Raw genomic sequence first — 18,722 nt, 5'->3', positions numbered from 1 at the left:
AATTAGTGAGGGATTATATACAGAGTTGGGTAGATGAGGGTAATGTTATCTGTGAGAATCAACATGGATTTGTTAAGGGGCGCTCTTGCTTTAGTAATATGATTATCAGAAAAAAAAAAAAAAAAAAAAAATCAGCTAACGCCTTTTTATTCCCGTATATACGGGAGTAGGCGAGGCCATTTAGCCCTATCTAACTTTTGGAGACTGAGTGGGCAGTTCAATCTCCACTGGTACCCAATCAGAGACAGATGGCCCAAGGCTATCACTAATTAAGCGGTACGCAGTGAAGAGAGACGGCTCAAATGTGCCGCCATCTCGTGGTCTCTAACCCTAACACAATATATTTAATGTCTGAAATAATGTGGGTTCTACGGTCGATTTTCTTGAATTTACAGGACGAAAAACTCGAGTTTCCGGGAGGAAAAACCTGCTTGCCCGTGCCAGAGATCGACTAACTCGGGAACCGGTCGAAAAAAGGCTTAGAAAAATTTCCTCTAGTCGCCGACTAGACTCGAAACCAAGACTTCCTTCGTGCGGCCTAGCGCGGTGGTATGCAAACGCCACATCCACTGAGCTACACGGGCTCTCTTTTATATCTTTTATAATAATTTTAAAATAAATATCTTTTATAATATAAATTATCTTTTATAATAAAGTGACAAGAGAAGTTGATGAGGGAAAGGCATATACTGCGATTTTTTTTGATTTTGCAAAGGCATTTGACAGGGTGCCACATGATAAGCTGATAATTAAGCTGCAGCACATGGGTTTAAATGTCGGGTTAGTCAAATGGATTCAGGATTGGCTGACTTGATATTGCCCCATCATACACAACTCTCTGACTGATATCAGAGAGTTGTGTATGATGGGGCAATATCAAGGAAGCAGAAGGTTACAAGTCGGGTTCCACAGGGCTCAGTACTGGGACATGTATTGTTCAATCTTTATATCAATGATATTGTCAATGGATTGCAAGGGGACAATCAGTTGTTTGCGGATGATGTGAACATTGGAAGGGTTATCAGTAATAGTGCAAATGTGGCAGCCCTGCAAGAGGATTTGAGTCAACTAGACAGATGGGCAAATAAATGGGGTTGTTGGTTTAATGCAGCAAAATGTAAAGTCTTGAGGTTTGGGATCCACCGATGGGAGGATGCAAACTCGATTGGAGGAGATGTACTGGAGGAGATAGGGGAGACAAGAGATCTGGAGGTGATGACTGATAGAAAACTGAAATTCAGGGAGCATATTACAAAGGTAGTGAGGGTAACTCAGATTATTGCTGCAATACTGAGAAGGATGTTGACCTGCAGAGAAAAAAGAGTTATCATTCTGTTGTATAAGGTGCTGATCAGACCACACTTAGACTATTGTTCTCAGATTTGGTCTCCAGGATTTGAAGGGAATAAATTGACTGTGGAAAGGTACAGAGGCAGATAACAAAGATGGTTTCAGGACTGCACAATATGAATTAGGAGGATCGACTGAGGGAATGTGGACTGCAGAGTTTGGTGGATAGAAGAAGGAGAGGTGATATGATCGAGACTTTTAAACTGTTGAGAGGCAGTTACAGGGTAGACATCGGAGAGTTCTTTCACTTGGTGGAACGGCAGGAAGGAGCAATGAGAAGGGGCGATTCCTGGAAGTTACGAAAGGAGGCTGTGCGCAAGAGGGTGAGGAGTGGTTTCTTTGCGTGGAGGGTGATTGAACCTTGGAATGCATTGCCTGAGAGAATAGTTGGAGTGGGGACAGTTAATTGGTTCCAGGAGTGGTATGATAGACTTTGTATTTCCTAAAAACGACCTCCCACAATTTTTTTTTACTCCATGGAGGCCTGGATGATGATAATAATAATAATAATAAATGAATTGGAGACATTTAATATTACAAAATTGAGGAAATGCAGTCTGCAAAGCTCTGTGAATAGGAGGAAGAGAGGGGATATGATTGAAATATTTAAGTTGGTAAAGGATTGTTACTGGATTAATGTGGAAGAAACTTTTCATAGAATGAGGGAAACAGATAGAACAAGACGGAAAAATCTCTGGATTATAAGGAGGTGTCAGCTTTAGAAAAAGGAGCAGGTTCTTTGCGTGGAGAGTGGTTGGTAAGTGAATGCATATTGCCTGACGGTATGGTGAATGCAGCTACACTGAATGAGTTTAAAGTACAGTTTGATGGGCTTTGTGCATAACAGTGTTAGCCTCCCATGATGAGTCTTTGACTTCATGGAGGTCTGGTGTTAATAATAATAATCTCAATGTAAATGCAGCAATGTAACTGGATGTGATATCAGCCCAGGTGTTACTAAAATGTATGACTAAATCAGCAGTGGCAAGATAATTTGGTTACATAAAGTAAGTTCGAAGACATAGGTAACATAATATAGCATGATCAGAATCTTAGGAGCGGTGTGTGAGGTATTGGAAAAGTTGGTTAATGGCAGAACTTTGGGAAGGTTGGATCTTACCTTAGTAATTCTCACTTTCTGTAATAAAGTAATAGGATAATTTCAAAATTTCTGCACACTATGATGCATGGGCAATTGGATATGTAATAGTTTCTATTTTCATATCACTTGTAAGCCAGATTGAGGGAAAAACATTATTTTCTCATTTTCTGTTTCTGGTTTTCTTCTTATTATTATTTGGTAACCTCTAGAGTCAACAGACTCCTTATGGAAAACACTCATTATGCAAAATTCTTCTTCTTTCTCCTTAGCTTGGTGAGCTTCTAATGTTCCTTGCTGCAAGTACCAACTTCCTCCAATCCTTTCTGTCTTGGGCTCTTTCAGTCTAGTCCAGATTCCCATATTTGCTAAGTCTTTTTGAATGTTATCCTCCAAGTGCTTCTGTGGTCTTTTCTAGGTTGCTTTCCATCAGGATTAATCTTAAATGTTTGTTTAGCCCTTCTCGCCTTGCTCATTCTTTCCACATGTCCAAGCCACCTCAACCTGCAGGTTCTGTTTTTTTAGCTACAAGTGGAGATCTATAAAGTTCATAATGTTCTCGATTTTGTCTTCTTCTCCATTCACCTGTTGTATTACCTTCTCATATGTCCATTTACTTTTCTGAGGATTTTATTTTCAAAAATATGCAAAACTTTTGTATAGGTCTGTTTGTCTTGTATATTTCTGTTTTAACTCCACTTGACAGAATTTTGAAGATAGTAAACAATGTAGTGAATGATATGATACGATCATCTATTGGAGGCACGTATTCTAGCTTGTATTTTTGTACCAATTTTATTACCTCAAGTAATTGATGTTCAAAAATATTTGAAGGAAGAGCACTTTTCAATTTCAGATTATCAATGGTAAACTGGTCATTTTCCTCTTAAATATGATTTCTGAATACATTTAAATATTTAGTATTATCCTGGTTGATTTGTAATCCAAGATTTTCAAGTTTTGAGTTTTCTGAATATTATTCTATGTCTTCAGTATTTTCTCCAACTAAGCATATATGATAATATTTCTGTTTTGCTTGTGTTATCTTTTACTGTTTCTGAAACACATTTCTCTAGAGCTAAGATAAAAAGGATGGGTGAAGGGCATCCTTGCTTCAATCTTGTCTTAATATCAAATGGTTCAGATATAATTCCATCACCAATACCATGCTTTGGTTGTCAGTGGTACAAATTTTCATTAAATGTATTATCTTATAACGTATTCCCAGCTAATACTTCCCATAGGCCTTCCCTATGAATGCTATCATATACTTTTCTAAAATCTATAAATAAAATACGGATCTGGTGATCACATTTCCATTTTTTTTTCTAGCATGTCTTAAAAATTTGGTCTACTCTCAACCTATTTCTTTCAAATCTGCTTGTTGTTAATCTATATTTTCTTCAGCATAAGATAAGATTCTTTTTAGTATAACATTAGATAAAATTTTGTAGCCTGCCAACAGGAGCATTACTCCTCCATCAATTTAGTGTATCACTATCACTGGAATGATTAGCAATTCTTTCCATCCTGTGGATATCTCTTCTTTTTTGCCCATGTTAAATTTACTAGTTTTATTTAAATTAAGGGGATATTAAATCCCACATTGTTTTAAAACCCAGTAAGAAACTCCAAGATTGGAATCAGAGAGTTTCATGCCGAATATAGTAAACTATAAAAATATCGGCGATTACTAGCGTGAGCTAATGCAAGTAGTCCTAGTACATAGTACAATACCGTACGAAATGAAGCCTATTGGTTCTTTATATTTAAGTAACTTAATGGGTGCACCTTTTGGACAACTCATATAGCAGAGTAGCACCTTTTGGACAACTCATATAGCAGAGTATATAAGTTCTTTTCGCTATACCCTTTGGTATTAATTTGGTGTAGCTACTCACTGATGAAGCCTCATAAAAGGCTGAAACCAGCCATAATGTAACAACAGCATACATTTCCTAGGAAATGTGTTTTTACATTATGGAAGATACCAAGAAGAGCGATCAGAACTTAACCACCTTTGCTGCGAGTTGCCCGGTATTGTACTACATACTAGGACTACTTGCATTAGCTCACACTAGTAAATGCCGATATTTTTATACTTTACTATATTCGGCATGAAACTCTCTGATTCCAATCTTTGAGTTTCTTATTCGGTTTTAAAACAATGTGGAATTTAATATCCCCTTAATTTAAATAATGTTTATATTGCCAAAATGAAGCCTATTGGCTCTTTATATTTAAGTTAAATTTACTAGTTTATGTATAGTAGTAGTTAATTCACTTTCTCCATATTTGAAGAGTTTTGCTAATATTTCATCATGCTTTGTTGTTTTTAAGCTGCTTTATACTATTTTGTACTTCAGCTATTGAAGGGTTCAGTATTTCTGGATGATAAGTATTCTGTTTAAAAGTTTCAACAAGTTCATCACAGTTTACAAGTCTGATAAAGTTCTCTCTCTCCATCTGTTTGCTATTTCAACTCTAATGGCTAGTGTTTGTCAACTGCTATTGCTTAGTATTGTTTTCATATGTAAACATGTTTTTTGGTTCCTAATTTCATGGACAATTTTTCTAGCGTTATTGTATTTGGAGGACTTCCTGATTTCGTCAATCTGTTAATATAAAAATTTTTATTTTCTGTTGTGTGATTATTTTATTGTCTTTCTTCTGCTCTCTTTATATCTTTGAGCAACACGAATATCAGATGGGTTATTAAGCCAAATGCTTCATCTTTTTTCTTTACCGCCCGTTCATATTTTTTATGCTGTATTTTATTTTAAATTTCAATGGGGTTTTCTGCTACCACTTATATGCCATCATTGTTGGCATGAAAGAAATTTTCACTTCCAGAAAATTTCAGTATTTTTATTCTCTTCGATCTACACATTTTTCAGTTTCTGTTTTAATTTTAATTCGCACTCATATTTTCTTCTCTCCTGTTTTTATTTAGTTTGTTAATACTGTATCTCTGATGATTTCTATGTACTGAAAAATATTTACTGTTTATTTTAAACTTAAGAACAGCACACCAATTAGAAAATGGTCGCTCTCACATTCAGATCTTCTGAAAGTCCAAATATTCTGAATGTAATTTCAATGTCTTTTACTGATTATGATTGGTGTATCTGATTAAATCTATGTTCATCATAAGATTTCCATGTTTATTTTTGTAATAAACCTAGTGCTGCATATTATTAAATTTCTGAATGCCACCAAATTATTAATTTCTCCTTAATATTTCTCTCTTCATGAAGGCTTTGTGTTCAATAATTTTTTTTATGCATTACTTCTTTTCCAATTTTTGCATCAAATTCTCTCAATGAAATGATTATAACCTACTGTGAATTTTTTTTAAGGGATTAGTATCAGTTTTTCATAGAATTCATCTTTTCCTTCTTCTGTGGTTGATTGTACATAAATAAAAGTTATCTTTAATCATTTTGCTTGTACTCTTAGCTTGCTTATTTTTCCATTAAAAGCTTCAAATTCAATCAACAATGACCATAATTTTTTCCTAATGATGAAAACTATTTCAAAATTCATGTTTATCAAAGTTGTTTTCACCATAAAGTAGTGAGAGGTTATCGTTCTTTAAATTACCTTGTACTGTAAAATTTGTCTCTTGCATTGCTACTATATCCATTTTATATCTATTTAATACATATGCAAGTTCTTGAAAATGTGAAATTCATTTGTAAATTCTGAAAAATAAGACTTCAAAATAGCAGAAGAATTTGACTGAACCCATACCAATCCAACCTTAGAATCCGAGTTGTGTTTCACATGAAGTATCTGATAATACAAACAATTATGGGTGGTAAATGCTTCATCTACTTTCTCTAGCCCTCAAAAGGTATGTTTCCTAAGTTGAAAGACCCACTCTGTAGGAAATGCTTTACTACCATTTATGAAGTTTCTGTGAAAGTGACTTATTAAATGCATCAACAAAACATGCTTGCTAACAGGAATACAAGATTAGCCAAATGCTTACAAGGGGTGATATTGAATTCATGCATCAGCAAATTAGTGCAAGGTTAGTGATTATTATGGGGGATTTTAATTGGAAGAAGGAAATATCATCTGGCAAAAAGGAAATGGACTTCATACATCTATGAGATAATTACTTGAAACAGCACATAACTGAAGGTGTAAAAGTGTTAGACCTGGTCATTGGTTCAGAGGATATATGGATAAAGAAGGTGTCCTCGTTACCTCCAACTGGTGAGAGAGCGATCATGTGATATTGGCTTGGTACGCTGCAAAATTTGTGGATTTCTCTCTTAAGAAGGGATATATACAGAACTACAGATTAGGCAATTATAACAAGCTTCGGAGTGAGCTTGCAGCCGTCCCATGGCAGAACATATTGCAGGGGAAAGATGTTAACAGTGCATGGGATAAAATCAGTGGCTATCTGAGGAAGGCAATATCAGATTGTGTTCCCATGGTCAGGAAGACAAACAAATTAGGTGTTAGATGGATGAGTAATATTAAGCTTGATCTGCAAAAAAAGAAAATGTTATGGAGAATTTACAAGGAGAAAGGCGATCAGTACATCCATGAGCAGTGCAAGGCTCAAGCTAGAAAGGTTACCAGCATAGTAAGAAAAGCTAAATCAGATTATGAGAAGACCTTAGCCAAGGAGATCAAGGGTAATCCCAAAGAGTTCTTCCACTATGTGGCAAGTAAAAGGAAGAATGACTTCGGAAGGATAACTTTAGTGGGTGTTGATGGTATTGAGGTGACAAATTCAGATGTAATAATAGAGTTACTGAGTGATCACTTTTTAAAAGTCTATCACTGAAGTGAGAATATCTATGTACTTGTAGCAATAACTAATGTGAGAATTAAAGTTAAGAAATCAGAGGTACTTAGTATATTGCAAAATTTAAATGCAAACACTGCTATAGGTTTAGATGGAATATCAGCTCAGGTGTTGTGGAATATGCAAAGGAATTGTCTACGCCTCCTACTTGATTATTTAACTTAAGTTTGAACTCTGGTATGGTCCCTAGGTATGGGAAGGAAGGCAAAGTAGTTCCTTTGCATAAAGGTGGCTCTAAAACTGCAGTAGTTAATTACAGACCAATCACCATCTCAGGAGGGTAAAAGTATTGGAAAAGTTGGCTAAAGACAAAATTCACAAATGGGTGGATCACAATATGATACTCTATAGGAGCCAACATGGTTTTGTTAAAGGTCGATCCTGCCTTAGCAATTTATTAACTTTTTATAATAGAATGACATCTGAGTTGGACAAAGGAAATGGCTACACAGTGGTACTTCTGGATTTTTCTAAGGCTTTTGACAGGATACCCAATGGAATTCTGTTGCACAAACTGGAGTCGATGGGGATGGTCACCTGCCTCATTCTGGACTCTGTCCTCCATACACTATCTTCTGGTATCCATCCCTAGTGGTGTGCCTCAGGGCTCTGTGCTGCCATTGTTTTTTAACTTGTACATAAATGATACAGGAAATGACTTAAAGGGAGATATTCAGTTGTTTGCTAATGATGCAAAGTTGGGTAGCACAATAAAAAATCAAGCTGATGTTGAGAGTTTGCAGGATGATTTAAATAAGCTGGCAAAATGGGCAAAAGGTAATGGATGTCAGTTCAATGTGGAAAAGTGGAAAGTTATGCATTTTGGGATTAAAATATTACCAGCTGTGTACTACAATGATGGAACGGAATTCCAAGAGATTGATGAGGCGAGGGACTTAGCGATGTTGGTGGATAGGAAGATGAAGTTCAGGGGACACATTGCTAAGCTGTCCAAGATTGCACATAGAATTACTTGGTTATTGAGGAACATACTAACATCCAGAGATAAAGGGGGTATTATTCCCGTTTATAAAGCGTTGATACTTCCACATTTTGATTACTGTGCTCAGGTCTGGTCACCTGGATTCCTTGGAGATAAGAAGGTTTTGGAGAGAGTTCAGAGGAGAGTGACTAAGTTGTTGAGTGAATAGGTTGCCTCCCTACATTGATAGATTGAGCTTGTGGATTGAGAGGTTGATTGATAGGCAGAGAAGAGGAGATATGATAGAAACATTTAAATTACTAAAAGGTTTTTATAAGATTCATGCAGGGGAAATGCTTCAGCTGTGTGATAGTGATGGAAGAACAAGAGGTCATCCCTGGAAATTAAGGAGACGTGTGGTTAACAAGGGTGTGAGAACGAGGTTTTTCCCCTGTAGGGTGGTGAATGAGTGGAATGCATTGCTTGACTCAGTTGTGAGTTCTTCTTCTGTAAATGAATTCAAGAAGAGATATGATAGATATTGGTTTGATAGTTTGGGTCTCCCACGATGAGTCTACTGACTCCATGGAGATACCTGTAATAATAATAAAACAATAATAATAAAAATGTTGGACAGCTGCGATAAGGCAGAATGGAGATTATATTAAGGACACTTGTGTTTTAACAATCTGATTGCCTTTTATAATAATGTAATAAGAGCTATCAAGGAAAGAAAGGTATATGTTGTCTTTCTTTATTTTAAAAACGCATTTGACTGGGTACCACATGATAAGCAGATATTTAAGTCAGTGTATATATGTAACAATAAGTAAAAAATTTCAAAAATATATAAAAGTGATAAAAATGGAAAAAAAAAAAATCCTTAGCCCACTCATGGTAGGAATGTACTATAGGTAATAACTTTTCATGGGTAGTAACTACATTAAAAAAAAAAATTAAGTTATATCATAGCATATGGGTATAGATGTCAGGGTTAGTGAATTAGATTTGGGAGTGGCTGCCTGATAGATATCAAAAAGCTGTGTAGGAAAGAGCAGTATCAAGGAAGTAGAGGTTACAAGTGGAATCCCACTGGGCTCAGTAGTGAGACTGGTAATGTTTAACCTTTATATCAATGACACTGTCAATGGATTGCAAGGGGAGGGGAAGTGATATTCAATTGTTTGCAGATGTGAATAAGTTGGGAAGGGTTATTAGTAATAGTGCAGATGTGGTAGCCCTACAGGAGGATTTTAATAAGTGGATAAATGGACAAATAAATATGGGTATCAGTTTAATGTAACATCTTGAAGTTTGGAATCCATCGTGGTCTAACTCTGTTGGAGGAATTGTGCGGATACGTGGGAGAGTCAAGAGATCTTGGAGTAATACATATTGCAAAAATTGATGAGGATAATCCAGAGGATTGCTGAGAAGGATGTGCTGATGAACAGAGATAGAAGGGTGGTGATTCCATTACACACAGCCCTAATCAGATCACACTTGGACTATTGTGCTGAGATTTGTTCCCCAGGATTTGAAAGGAATAAATTAACCTTGGAAAGATTACAGAGACAGACAACAAAAATGATATCAGGCACAATGTTAGTTATGAGGATAGACTGAGGGAATGTGCAATGCAAAGTTTGGTAGATATGAGAAGGAGAAGTGATATGATTGAGACATTTAAACTGTTCAGAGGTAGTTATGAGTTAAAACTGATAAGATCTTTCATATAGCAAAAAAAAAAAGGGGGGGGGGAGAGAGAGAGGAGTAAAAGCCTTTAGTATCAATACAACTGATACTAAAGGCTTTATTCCCAGAAAAATAATGACTTGTGAAGTTTTAGAAGTGAACGAAGAGGATGTATTGCAAATACTTAGTATGCTAAATGTCAATAAGGCAGGGCAACTAGATGGAATTTCACCACTTTCATTAAGGGAATGTGCTATGGAAATTACTGTATCATTAACTTGGCTGTTTGATGAAAGTCTTGCAATGGAGCAGATTCCTGGAGAGTGGAAGTAGGATAAGACAGTACCAATGCAAAAGTGTGGCAGTAAAATGAATAAAACTATATGCCTGTTGTATTTCTTCTGTAGATGTTAAGATTTTGGAGAAACCAGTAAGAACTTGTATAGAATTGATAAGAATTGGGCAGATGAGAGTAATATTATTTAGGTAGGCAAGCACGGAAGTGTTAAAGGGCACTCTTGTTTTAATAATTTGTTTATGTTTTACAATAGTAACAAGAGCAGTGAATGAGGGAAAGGCATGCACTGTCATTTTTTTTTGGATTTTTCCAAGGCATTTCACAGGAGCTGCATGATAAGTTGATTTTTAAGTTGCATCATATAGGTTTGGCTATCAGGTTAGTGGATTGTATTAGTGACTGGCTCTCTGACAGATATCAGAGAGTTGTATGTGTGGGGGCAGTATCAGAGAGTAGGAAGATTACAAGTGGAGTTCCACAGGATTCAGTCCTGGTCCTTTTTCATACAGTATAATGAGGGAAAGGAACAAAGGCAAGGGGCCATCCCTGGAAGTTGCAAAAGGAGGTGGTGAGTAAAAGGGTAAGAATTTCATGCTCCTGCTACTCTCCAAGCAAAAAATGTAGTTTTTTGCTTGGAGAGTAGCAGGAGCGTGAAATGCATTGCTGTAGAGGGTCGTGATTTTGTTCAGTGCTTATCTTAATGTAAAATTGTTTACTTTACTTGTTTTTCCACCATTACTGATTCTTTTTTGTGTACCCATGAATGGCCCAGCACGTACCCCTGGAGGTACGTGTAACACCAGTATGGAACTGATGAATTAGAGCATAAGATAAAGAGATGTGTGGAAAGCTTGTGACATGGATACAAGGCAGCTGACAGATAGACATCAAAGAATAATATATGGTGGAATACAATCCAGGAGAGTATAGATGAAAAAAGAAGAATGCTGTGAAGCTGTATAGTTAGATGACTGTTATTTAAGATGTACATTAATGATATGGAGAATGGTTTGAGGAGGAACATTCAGCTGTTTGCAGATGCTGCAGAACTGAGAAAGCAATATTAATAAAGTAATACTGAGATCCTGCAGAATGATTTAAATAAAACTGGCAGTATGGGCAAAAGATAATGGTTAAGTTTAATGTGGCAAAGCATAAGGTTAAGCACTCTGGGAAGAAAAATTTATGTTAATGAAAAAGTACAACAAGAAATGGATGAAGCTAGGGATATGGGATGATGGTGAGAGAATAATTTCTAAGAGTATATGAAAGATAAGTAAAATAATCAAAATATCACTTGGATGTTAAGAAACATCCAAGTGATATTTTGATTATTTCTTTATAATATTCTGACACAATCAGATCTAGACTTTGTGATCAGGTCTGCTGGGATTTTTAGGGATTTGAAAGTAGTGGAAAAGATCCAGAGGTAACAGACCGTGATGAGTACAGGTGGTTTATAGAATGCTCTCTATATGGTCAGATTATAAAGGTTTGTGGGTTACAAAATTTGGTTGATAGAAAAGGGAGAATATGATAGAAACATATAAGCCACTAAAGGGATTTATACAATTGATGCAGAAGAATTTTTGCAATGCATGATCAGAGGTAGAGAATAAGGAATCACCTCTGGAAGCTGTGTGAAGAGTGTAGTAGCAAGGGTACGAGGACTAGATTTTTTGGCTTGAATAGTGATGAATAAGTGAAATGGGTTGTTGAAGATAGTCCCAAATGCTTTTAATGAATGAGTATGGCTTGCAAGAGTTAAGGAACATAATGGGTGAACATTCTGTGATGTGTTGCTGGACTCCATGGAAATGCCAGACTAATAATAATTTTCATGTCTACTGGTCAGCATTCTCATCATTTCCATGATCATAGTAAATCTCTTGGTAAATTTCAGTTCCTCCATTTGCTCTATACCAGTATACATTAGCCTCCCTCCCCATTCACAGTAATTGCTGTCTGATCATATGATATGAAAATAATAAAGCCAATCATTCCTAATAACTTTTTCATTCTTTGTTTTACCTATGAACTAAAATATAGCTATTCAACATTATAATATGATAATTTATATTACTGAAAATACTAAAGACATGGATTTTTGGCAATTTATATGAAATAAAATATAAACACTGGTTATTTTATTTATTAACAGTTCACAGGACCAAAATTTTACTCATCTGTGAAAAACTCATTTTCATTTCATATTATTTCAAAATGTCAAAATTCTATGTATAAAATGCAGCACCTGTTTCAAGGAAAATCTTGCTGAGTTCAAGTATATTCCAACAATTTGTTGTTATAACTTGCTTGTTACAAAACAGGCACCGATTTTGTTTCTTATTTGATTCAAATTAGATAAAAACACAACAAAATCATTAATTGATACATAAACATACAAGCCATGACTGTTATCTCCTTATTAAGTCTGCTGGGATTTTTAGGGATTTGAAAGTAGTGGAAAAAATTCAGAGGTAACTGACCGTAATGAGTACAGCTGGTTTATAGAATGCTCTCTATAAACTTTGTAATGATCAAAAAGATAATAAATTTACAAGTCTCTGACTAAACAACATGGATTTAATGACTGTGTGTGTGCACATGCAAAATATAATATAATGAAAGTCATGTTAGACTGTGTGAGAAAAATATCACATTTCTTTACAGACAAACTTTTTTTTGTCCTTTTAAGTTACTTGCCCAATGGGCTAACAGGAGAATTCCACCATGACAACTTCATGTACTATTCACATTTTAAAAGAAGTAAACAGAAACAGATCTTCTGGAGAAATATTGCTCTGAAGTTGAACTAAATTCATATAAAAATCTACATCTAAAGAATGAGCATCATTAATTTATATGCCAAAACAAATAAGGACATATTCCTAACAGAAATCACTCACTGTGAGTCACATCAATAACATTATATATTGGAAAAGTAAACAACTATAACCTTATATATTTACAACATTTCTTTCTGTATATGCCATTTCAGCAAACTTAAGAAACAAGAGCATTTTATATAATTATTTAATTACTACAATGAAAGGAATCGCATATTTTCATTGCCTGGCGAAGAACTTCACGAGGACTTTTTAATTCATCCATTAAGGATGGTAGCATCCGATGAATTCTAAAACTAAAATCTTCATTATTAGATTCATGCAACAAAAAAGAATCTTTTGCTGATGAGTTAGTATTTGCATATTTTTTATATCCTTCAGAAACCAAAGAGGTAGCTTGTGTTTCTTCACAAAGATGTGAATAATTAGGTGTAAAGGTTTCAGAAGGACAATTAACTGATCTTAAACAGTCAGGTATAAGCACCTCATCTAACAGGTTATGAGCATTATTTTCATGTCTGTGGATCCAAATATCATCATCTAAATTTAACCCTCCTATTTTTAAGCTATGAGTATTAAACATCACCGATGGTTCAAAATATTCAAAGCTTGAGGAACGCGATATGTTCACTGTACTTTCAGACTTAACAGATGACAGTGTACTAAACTGTTCCGTAAATGATTTTTTTTTACATGATGGTGGGCTATGATTGCCTAACCTATTTCGCAGGTTATAATTTTCCCATAGAACACCATATGGTTTTATAAACAATTGATTATTAGAAAATGGTTCTTTAGAACATAAGCTGTCATAAAATGTGGAGCAGGAAAAATCTGACTTTGGGAATTCTTGAGCTTCTTCTTGTAGGGAATTAATTAAACCAAATTCAGCTGACTCTGCACTCGACATAGAAGTTTCCAGGCTGTCTGGTGTCAAAATCCCATCTGGAGTTGTTTCTACAGGTTCCCTCATGTTAGTGCCTGTTATCTTCTTGCCATTGGCTTTAAGTTCTCTCAGTTCCTCAGCCAGCTTTTCAGGACTAAGACTGGCTTTTGTTGACTTGCTGTAAGATTGTTCAGAATTGTTAGTGTCCATGCAGGGCTTTGAGCATGCAATAGCTGTTTTCTCACCAAGGTAAATAGAGGAAATAGGACTGCTCTTACCTCTTGATTGGAAGCCACTGTTGTTGTTTACGTCTTGCTTATCTCCTTCAAGCTCGCATTCTGAAGATGATGTTTTCTGCTGCCTATCAGGATGATAATGGCCTGCTGATGATGAACCCCTGGACATCTGTGTTGTCTCATCCACTGGGTTATCAGAAAAAATTCTATGAAAAGTAGTATTTTTATGTTCTTGATCTGCAGATGATACAGTCTCACTTAAAGGATCACTGGCTTCCTGTCTTACTGAAGACCTATGATTTGATGTTGTAGCACGTTCTGTTTGTTGCCACACACTACCTGATGGTTGTTGAGATGTTACATGGATTACTGGACTTTCACTTCCACTACTCCCACTTCTATTGAAAGAGACTCTCATTTGTAAAACAGGGTGACTTGGCGATCCTGTTGGAATTACTTGTTCCATCACCATACTTCCTGCATTTGTTGTAAAAGAAGAACCTGGAAGGTTGCCACTAAAGGAACGAACATATTTTGTTGTTCCATGCATTTGCTGCTGTTGACAAGCTGATGCTCTTCTGTCACTAATTGTAAAGTTTATTTGATGTACTGGTGATGATTGGCTATTATCACTGTGAAGTTTCCATTCATTGTCATCTGACACAGTACGATAAACTGAAGTTTTGACTCGACCTGAACTGTCCTTGCTTATTTCATTATAATAGATTGGTTCAGTATCCTGTATACTATGTGATCTTTGGGTTTCATGAATATTACAATGTTTTCCATTTGAATCAACTAATTTTTCACTTGATGAACGATTATACTTCATTATACCTCTTGGTCTTAGTGTTCCATATATGGAGGATTTCTGGAAGTGTGATGTAGCCCCTTTATGTGGAAAATCAGCATACTCACTTTCATCTATATTAAGAGGAATCTCTGGACTTTCCACATCAGTCATATGCAGCCACTGTTCCACACGATGCCGTTTACTTTCTGATAAATTGTCTGATTGGTTTGGCAGAAATTTGCATTCCTGTGAATTCTGTCTGCTTGTAGGAGACTGGGAAGACATATCTTTTGACCATGATTTGACATGATGTTGACTACCACTTGGATGTATCATTTTACAAGCAGAATGATGCGCAGCAGCTTCAGACTTTGAAGGCCTTCCAGATACTGTGTTACATGTGGAATATTCAGAATCATAACCATCACTACCTAAACCACTATCTCTACGATTTTTAACCTTGATGCTAGGTGCAGTTGCTTTTGTAGACCAAGAATTTAAGGGAGATATAGGTGAGCTTGATTCATAAAGTTTTTCAGAACTTTTCTTTTCTGGAGATTCAACAACAAATCTCAAGACAGTTTCTCTAGGTGAATGAGTACGATCTATGCTATGGGATCGAGTTCCTGTACCATAACCACTGCTGTTCCGAGATTCACATCTTTTCCGATCAAATTTTGGTTCAGATCTTTCCTGGATTGTTGATCTTGGGAACCCACTCAGATGGAAAGGATCATGGGAAAGGTCTTTAAAACGATGTGGAAAACCTCTACTAGATGATTTCAGGAGCTGCCAAAGACGTTGTGATCCATAAACCACTGGATTAGAATCATCAAAATGGATATCAAAATCCTCATCGTTATCTGAAGACTCCTTGTCAGTTGAACATCCACGACTCCATTCAACTCTGGGATATGCTTTTCCTTTGTTCTCACTTTCTGTTCTGTGAAATTCTCGAAATGGAATTCTTTTCTTTCTCCTGCTTCTCAAGAAAGAATTCTGAGCAAAATTATCAAAAACATTTTTCATTTCAGCGACATTACAAAATGCAGAATCTCCCGTCCAGCTATCAAATATATCATCAAAAATATCATTAGATCCTGATGAACTTTGGCTATTTGATCTTGTTAGGCAAGGCGAATCTTCTCTGAAGTGTCTATGTGGCAATTTTTCTAAGTTTTCATTTTTACCTGGACGAGTGGTAATTGTGGTCTTTTTTTCCACTCTTGTCCAAGAACCATCTGCTCCAGGTGTGGTATATATTTTCTTTGTTTCAGTGATGCATGCACCATCTTTAGTGAAAGTCATTTTTTTATAGCTACGTGTGATTGGAGTTGGGCCAATAGGTCTTAAATCTTCTCTTTTACTTCCAGGTTCCATTTTCATTACATTTTCATTATCATCGTCATCTGGAGAAAGTTTTCTTAAGCTGTCTTCCATCTGTTGTCTCCAGTTATTCATTTCTGAATCCAAAGTTGAAGACAGGGTGCCCCAGTCCATACACCTAGCATGTAATTGTCGATGATTATGCCCTATTTTTGAAGGCACAGAAAGAGGAGTTCCCCATATTGACTCATTTGCTTCTGAACTTGATATGTCTTTTTGACTGGTATCATCTAAAAATTTGCTTTCTGGTGTGCCTAGAACTATTTCTGCTTTGCTCTGTATGTTTTCTTGAACATCTTTTGAATAAGGTTTGGGCATTTTAAAAAAGGACGGTCCAGTGGAAATTTCTGGACTTTCAATGAGAGATGGCGATATTTCATCAGCTGTTGTAGGTGGATTAATCAATTCTTTTTCTGAATCAACAGAACTTTGCTGAGATAATCTTTTTTCTAACAACTTTGCTTTTGCAATCCCTTTCTTTAATATACCCTTTGCTGCAACTTTCTTTATTTGATCTGTATTTCCTGCTGCATTAGGTAATTTTTGAGTTTCAAAGTGCTCTCTACTCTGTGATTTATCTATTCTTATGTCTGTTACATCAGTATGTTTTTCTGAAACATGTTTATCTTTGGAATCTAAAGGTTCCTGTTTTGAATTAAATGTTGCATCATCACTTAGTAATATATTTTCAGTAGATTTCACTTTGTTTTCATTTTTCTCAGCAACAGCATCAGGTACTAAACTTTCAGTATCACTTTTCAAATTGTTTCTCTTTTCTTCATCTTTAACTGTTGGTGATAATAATCTGGAGTCTGATGTATTTGGTGATGAAGATGAGTGTGGCGACTCTAGAAATTTTGGAATTGCTATTTTGCCTGGAAGTCTTCCAGGAACAGATATTTTTGCTTCCTGTGTTTTATCTTCAAATACTTCCTTTGTCTTAGAAACAGAACCTTTTCTTTGTTTGTTTTTGCCATTTGTGCATTCCAGATTGGTCTTTTCTATAACTGCTGTTTTGCTGTTATTCTGTGAAGTATTCCTGCTTGTCAAAAAATTTTCAGATGTTATGTGTTTAGGATCGAGAGAAGTGTCAGTATTATCATGTACTAAATCATTAACATTATCAGCTAAAATTGTCTCTCCACTTTTAGAAATTAAGTCTTTATTAAGATTCGGCTTGGCATTCTCTAAAATTTCATTATTTATATTCTGGTTTTCTTTTTCAGATTGATCTACCTTATCTTTTATACTCTCAACAACACTATTAGGAGATAATTCTGATGTTTTAGCTTGTGGTATTTCATTTTTATTATCTAAAATTTCAGAATCTGATTTACGTGGTTTTTTGCTTTTATGAGCCAAGCTTGCTATTCTCATCAGGCTTCCATCAAATGACATTTCAGCTCTTCGTTTTGCACTTTGACCTTCCAGTGCTGCAGCTAATTCAGCAGGAAGAAATTCATCTTCATCTTCTTCATCTTTTTCTTGTTCTTCTATGTTGTGAAGATTTGGGAAGCTAGCACTGAGTCTTCCAATGGAAGATCCTTTCACATAGGCAAAACTATTTGTTGTGGTCTCTGTGTTATCTATGTCTTCTTCATCTGCATCTTCACCAGGAATACTTTCTTCAGCATAAAGATCACCAGTAGTATTCTCTACAGAAGGTGGATGTGAGTTCGTAGAGTTTTCTGCATTACATACAACTGGAGGTGTTGGAGACGCAGGAGCTAATGCTAACAGTAAATCAATGCGAACAGGAGTTAAATTAGCCATATCTTCAGCAACTTGCAACAGAAGATTATCATATCCTTCATTCACCCAAGGATCTGTGCATATGTCTACTATTGTTGCCCGTTTAGCAGGGTTTACTGTCAAAAGATGTCTGACAAGATCAGTGGCATCTGAAAATATAAAAAAATACTACGTAAGAAAACTATTTATTTATTAAAAGATATGTAAATAGAGCAAACTAAAATTTGATAGACCTGCATAGAAGTTTAAAATTCCTCTGTAAATATCAATCTTATATATGAATGTAACTTCTTTTTGAAGATGAAACTAATGAACCATCTGACATTTACCATTTGGCACACCTTCATTTAATAGACTATCTCCATGAGTTGTTATATTTTCTATTCACACATGAATACATGATGATGATATATGAATGCACTGACCCTTATATATAGATAATATACTAATCATCTCTCTTTCTGAACATTTTCTATCTACTCATCCTTCCTGCTGTCTCCAAAATTCAATGACAGTAGTTTCTGGATCAGTTATTTAGGGTTATCACCTAAGTAACTAAGACCAGGGCTGTTGGAATCCAGTAAGCAACTAAAACAATGCATTTCAACCATAAAAAAATCAGTTTGTT

The 18,722-nt window shown here is 35.6% G+C and overlaps 1 protein-coding gene across 3 annotated transcripts in view; it reads right to left on the bottom strand.

The window, feature by feature from the left end:
• LOC150109758 (uncharacterized) overlaps window positions 1-18,722 on the bottom strand; it is a 252,828-nt gene that overhangs the window by 11,894 nt on the left and 222,212 nt on the right. For 2 of the 3 annotated variants that reach the window (XM_090396562.1, XM_090396581.1), the window contains exon 7: window positions 14,206-18,243. In XM_090396562.1, coding sequence (XP_090252688.1) covers window positions 14,206-18,243 — 4,038 coding nt within the window. Of the gene's footprint in view, window positions 1-13,167; window positions 14,106-14,205; window positions 18,244-18,722 lie in introns of those variants that run through there. The other variant, XM_090396572.1, reaches the window with a different exon arrangement.

Source organism: Typopeltis vanoorti, chromosome 1 (assembly GCF_054136105.1).
Source record: "Typopeltis vanoorti isolate ZY-2024b chromosome 1, IOZ_Tvanoo_1.0, whole genome shotgun sequence".
In the NCBI taxonomy this organism is placed as follows: Eukaryota; Metazoa; Arthropoda; class Arachnida; order Uropygi; family Thelyphonidae; genus Typopeltis; species Typopeltis vanoorti.
Note: the sequence above shows the minus strand (reverse complement) of the source record. Positions and strands in the feature narration are given on the sequence as shown.